Source organism: Colobus angolensis, unplaced genomic scaffold (genome assembly GCF_000951035.1).
Source record: "Colobus angolensis palliatus isolate OR3802 unplaced genomic scaffold, Cang.pa_1.0 Scaffold82, whole genome shotgun sequence".
NCBI classification, from domain to species: Eukaryota; Metazoa; Chordata; class Mammalia; order Primates; family Cercopithecidae; genus Colobus; species Colobus angolensis.
The window spans coordinates 790,892-796,891 of NW_012122043.1; the positions used below are offsets into that span (position 1 = coordinate 790,892).

The following is a 6,000-nucleotide window of genomic DNA, read 5'->3' on the forward strand; positions in this document are numbered from 1 at the left end:
CAAATCTTAACTTCCTGAGTACTCTGTTTCCCCTTTGACTGGAAATGTTCCCAACTACCTTGGAAGAAATGAGATCCCTGCATCCCCAATGTTATTTGGCTTGGTTAACCAAAGGATAGTAGCAGTTAAGATTCAGGAGCCTTTAACCTTAGCATAATCTAAGAATTGAGGGCACGTGTGAGTGTGGAGTAGAACTTCCTAAAGGGAGAGAGAACGGTCGGATGTAATAAAGACAGTTTTGGCAGAAGGAGTTGGCATCTTGTTTTCAAATAATATAGAGTTAAGTATCTGATTATGAAAGTTAAAAAAAATCGTTAAAGAAAATAACAAATTAAGAGAAAAATATGGAGGAAATAGCAACTTCATCAAACCAGCAAAAATACAGAAAAGGAACAAGAAGAAACAAAATAAGAAGTAATCCTAAATCAGCACAACGGGGACAAAATTCAAGAACATCAGTCATCAGTACAAATGTGAAATAACCAAATTATCTGCTTAAAGGAGGAGACAGATTGGCCTAAAAAAACAAAAAAAACCAGTCTAGCTATAAGGTAGGAACAAAGAAAGGCTGAAAATAAAGGGACAAGGTAAAAAATAAATAAAGGGACAAGGTAAAAAATAGCAGCAAACATGGAGGAGCGACAACACTACTATCACCCAAGGTAGGAATCAGAGTAAAAATAACTAAGCAGAATAACAGGGATAACAAGTTATAATGATAAAAGCAACAATTTATAGGGAAGATACAATATTCATAAGCCTATATGTTCAAATAATCACTGTAGATAAACACATAAAGCAAGGACCAGGAAAAATACGAAGTTAACTTAAGAAAAACACAATTCAAGTGAGAAACTTTAATAGTTCTCCGAGAACTGGACAGATTCAGTAAACACAGTATATGCAAGGACAGAGAAGAATTGAATAATACAACAAATAAATCTGATTTAGCAGACACAGAGAAACTTGAATCAATACCTTAAAAAATGTTTAAAGTCATGTATCTACCATAAAAAAAAAGCCTAACCAAAATTTGAAAAACATTTCTACAGTCAATGTTCTCAAATAATGATCTACTTAAATTGGGGGGAAAAAGATGAAAAGTAACTCCCAGTAATTTGTTACATTACTGGATATCTCCGGGATCAAGGAGAGTAACAAAAGCAAAGCCACAAGCAATCTCTAGAAAGCAACGGAAGGAAGATAAAAGCAAAACTTACAAGATAAAACAGGAACTCTATAAAGAGAAAAAACGAATTATGAGGGGGGAAAAAAGAAGAGTAAACAAATCCAAAAGTTGGTTTTCTTTTTGTTTTTTGGAGACGGAGTTTCACTCTTGTCGCCCAGGCTGGAGTGCACTGGCGCGATCTCAGCTCACTACAACCTCTGCCTCCTGGATTCACGCAATTCTCCTGCTTCAGCTTCCGGAACAGCTGGGATTATAGGTGTCCGCCACCACACCCAGCTAATTTTTGCATTTTTAGTAGAGATGGGGTTTCACCATGTTGGCCAGGTGAAACCTCCTGACCTCAGGTGATCCACCCATCCTGGTTTCCCAAAGTGCTGGGATTATAGGAGGGAGCAATCATGCCCGGCCTCAAAAGCTGGTTTTCTAAAACAAATTCCTCACAAGCTCAATTAAGGAAAAAATAGCAAATATACAAAGGAGCTAAAATAATGAGAAAGGAGACCACATGTAGCAAAATGGCCACAAATCTGAAAATGTAAAAAAAATGGGCACCGTAAATTACCAACACAGAACCAAAAACTGGAAAATCTGCCAGAAACGAGTATCACTGAGCAGCTCATTAAAGACATACCAGTGAAAAGGACCAAGACTTGACGTTACAGTTGAACTCCATCCAACCTTGGACAAGACCAAAGTCATTTAACTATTCCAAGACTCTACCGAAAAAAGGGAAAACCATGTGTTTTTATGAAGACAGCACGGTTTTAGTAACAAACCCAGATGGAGACATAAGAAAGGAAAAAAGGAATGAATGAACACCATAGGTCAATCTCACTCAGCATATAATGAATGAACACCATAGGTCAATCTCACTCAGAAATATAAATGCTAAAATCCTGAATAAAATAAATGCTAGCAATTAGATTCCAAGAATGTATCAAAAGCATCTATCAATATTAATCCAACAACACAATACTGGGAAAAAAAAATCATGCATTAATAGATGCTGATGAGGCATATATATAAAATTCAGCTACCAAACGTAATGAAAACACTAAGTAAGAAAACTGCTGGCAAAGTGTGGTGGCCCACGCCTGTAATACCAGCACTTTGGGAAGCTGAGGCAGAGAAGCGCTCAAGCTCAGGAGTTCAAGACCAGCCTGGGCAACATGGTGAAACACTGTCTCTACAAAAAACACAAAAAAATTAGCTGCGTGTGGTGGTGGGCACCCGTAGTCCCAACTAAGTGGGAGACTGAGATGGGAGGATCCCTTGAGCCCAGGAGGTGAAGGCTGTAGTGAGCCGAGATGGTGCTGCTGCATTCCAGTCTGGGTGACAGAGTGAGACTGTCTCAAAAAAAGAAAAAAAGGAAAACTGCTTAAATCTAATCAGGATATTTCTGAAAACCAATGGCAAATGCTATTCTCTAAACAATAGAAAATTAAATCTATTTAAATGACAACCAATCATTAGGCAGGAATGCCTTTCCATAATTATTTTAAAACACTTACATGAAAACTTTTACATGAAGACCTATACAAAAAGTGAACAAAACCCTCATGTGCTGTCCATTATCCAGCTTCAACAATTAGCAACTCAAAGTCAATAATGTTTCATCTATTTCCACAATCATCACTGCCACTGCCTGGATAATTATGAAGCAAATACGAGATACAACATTTCAATTATATTCTACTATGCATATCTAAAAATAAGGTCTCCTAAAAATGACAAACTATCACCCATAGCTAGTTCCTTAATGCAATCAAATATCCAATCAGTATTCATATTCCCCATTCTCTCATTTTTTTTTCATGTGAATCAAGATCCAAGTAAGATGTAGATACTGCAATTTCACCATGTTTATTTAATACTACCTTGGTGAGTTTACTGAATATAATGAAACAAGAAAATGAAAACAAAATACTTTTTTGCTGATTGGACTGAATACACAGAAAATACAAATACTCGGCTGGGCGTGGTGGCTCATGCCTGTAATCCCAGCACTTTGGGAGGCCGAGGCGGGCAGATCACGAAGTCAAGAGATTGAGACCAGCCTGGCCAACATGGTGAAACCTCATCTCTACTAAAAACACAAAAATTAGCCAGGTGTGGTGGCGCATGCCTGTAGTCCCAGCTACTCGGGAGGCTGAGGCAGAGCTTGCAGTGAGCTGAGATCACACCACTGCACCAGCCTGGTGAGAGCAAGACTCCGTCTCAAAAAAAAAAAAAAAAAAAAAATACAAATAGTCTAGTTAAAAAAATTCTAGAATAAGATAATTTAGTAAGGTAGTTGAATATAAGACCTCAAGTCAGTCAAGTACCAGCAATGAATATCAAGGAATTAGAAAAGGGGGCACATCATTCACAACAGAGTTTTTAAAAATCCAAACAAGTAGGGACCACACTAGAAAACAGGTCCTACATAAATCAAATCATTTTTATTTTCCCCAAATTAGCATATTATTTAGTCCATTTCTAACTGGAATCCCTAACGGTGTGGCTTTTTTCTTAAACGACTGGATAAAAAAAGCTTCAAGTTCACATGGAAGGATTAAAAGCCAATGCTGAGGAGAGAAAAGATCAGGCACTTGCTTTACTACCTATTACATGTATCTGATTTCAAACCCACACAGTGCAACATAAAAATACCTTAGAGCACCTTCTCCCACACCTCCACAGAACCCCCTCAGCCTCACTGAACCCTGTGCACACATATGGGAAAATGGAGAAACCATTTGTCTTAAACTGACATTTCAATTTTGCTTTGACTTTACCAAGTTTCTCCCGCCATCTATTTTTTTCAGAAACATAACTTGGATCCACAATGTTTTCTCTAATAATTTATTAACTAATGTGAAATGGAAGGTGAAAGACGAATAATGAACCTTTGAAGCACATGGTCTTCAGTGAGAAAGCCTTGATCCAGCAACACAAACTGCCAACCACTGTGATTAACTTAAACACTGGATGCAAATTGGATCAAAAATGTAGTCAAATGAAAATTTTATTTCTTCAGATCGTGTTTATTCCACAGGCCAGAAGTTGTTTAAAGTTCTTTAATCTTGACCCACAGCTTATTTCTTCCACAGAACACGTGCATCCCAATACATATAAAAAACCACTTTTCCCAAAACCAAAGATACAAGATGAAGAACATCCTGCGATATAGAACTCGGAAGGTCCATGATCTCTTATTCAAAGCATCTGGATTCTTTGGGTTTGGGGAAGGTCCACGTTCAGCATAATCACATAACACTCCTAACAGGGACTGGGGCAGGGATAAGTGGCATGTATGACCACTAACAGAACAGACTATACAAATGGCCTCACCTCAATTCTGCTGCCAAATGAGTTTCGGTGTTCCCTTTCCTCCACACGCACACCCACACCCACAAAAACAAAACAAAACAACAACAAAAACCCACAACTTTTTCTTTTACAGCAGTTTCTGTATGCTGGTATTGGGAATAAAAAGGGGCCCTGAGTTACCTTTATGAATGATAGAGGAAAACCCTGGCCCCTTTCCCTAGGTCACACTGCTAGTTTAAAAGTCAGTCAGAATGTAAATCTAATCTAATTAAAACGCTCTTGTTCTTTATTCTGGGCTGTGGCACTGGTGAGAGAGATCAAGGTGGAAGTTGGGGAAAAAAAATCAGGACAACTTTTATAGCTAATGAGATCAATGCCAAGATTAGACGTAACAGTACACATTATGACTTAGGATGCTGGGTGGTGCAAAGAATCCACTAATGGGAGCTATGAAAAAATCAGTGAAAACAATGAAGCTCAAATCAGAAGTACCAAGAATCAGCTTTCACGACCCCTACACCATCATGTTTTTCTTTATGGCGGCAAAACTATTTTGAAACACTAAATATATCGCCAAGCACTGTGATTCAAGTCATTCGAAAACTACTTGAGAATCTACTAGGTGATAGACACCAACCGAGGCAATGGGTATGGGTGGCAATATTAACACGTGCCCTGCCCCTCACGGTCCCAACAGTCCAGTGGACAAACACCATCTGGAACATCAGGCAAACACCTAAGCCTGTCTGGAGGAAATCTAATTTGGGCGGAATCCCACAAGCAGGGACTAGGTAAGGAGAAGGCAGTCAAGGTGGGAGGTAACCAGATTTGAGAGTTTGGGCCATGGCCAAAAGTGTGTAAGTTTGAACTACAAAAAGTTCAGTACAGTTGGGTCATGTGTTTGCGTGGACAGAGGAGAGGGTCTGGGGGTACCGACAAGAATCAGACCGAAAAGGTAAAAAACCAACCAGGTGTGGTCTGGGCCCGAAGGCCAGGTAGACCAGGTCACAGTTTGGACTTCACTGAGATTATGGAGACCACAGGCTTGCTTCTCATCCCCGGACAAACTCGGCGGCCTCCAACCCCATTCCCTACCCCCTGCTGCCTGTCCGCGCCTCCCTGGTGCAGCCCTTCGTCGCCTCTCCTCGCCGAAGGTACCCGCAGGCAGGGCCTAGTCGCTCTCTCCCCGCTTATCCGCCGCATCCAGTCGATGGGCTTGGAGGTTTGGGAGCTGGCCAGTCCTCCACGCCTCCGGGAGGAAATGGCACCGTTAGAAAGACAAGATGGCCACACAAGCTCTAAGTGTCTGTCGGGCCTAAACCTGTATCCTCCCTCCAAGCACCAAACCTCCCGACCTCGGCGGCACTCGACGCCCCGAGGCCCAGTACCGACAACCGCGCAGTGCAATTCCCGCAGGGTCGCCAGGGGGTCACCGGAATCCCCACTCCCGCGACCGGCCCTGCCCGTGTCGGAGTCACCGTCACCGGCACTAGGACCGC

General features: G+C 41.0%; 1 protein-coding gene across 2 annotated transcripts in view; it reads right to left on the minus strand.

Moving 5' to 3' along the window:
* Positions 1 to 6,000, minus strand: part of SEPT2 (septin 2) — a 37,998-nt gene that overhangs the window by 31,462 nt on the left and 536 nt on the right. The window contains exon 2 of one of the 2 annotated variants that reach the window (XM_011929549.1): positions 5,617 to 5,750. The exons of the other annotated variant lie outside the window; for it this stretch is intronic. Coding sequence (XP_011784939.1) covers positions 5,617 to 5,704 — 88 coding nt within the window. The 5' untranslated portion in view covers positions 5,705 to 5,750. The remainder of the gene's footprint in view (positions 1 to 5,616; positions 5,751 to 6,000) is intronic. 2 annotated transcript variants of the gene reach the window in all.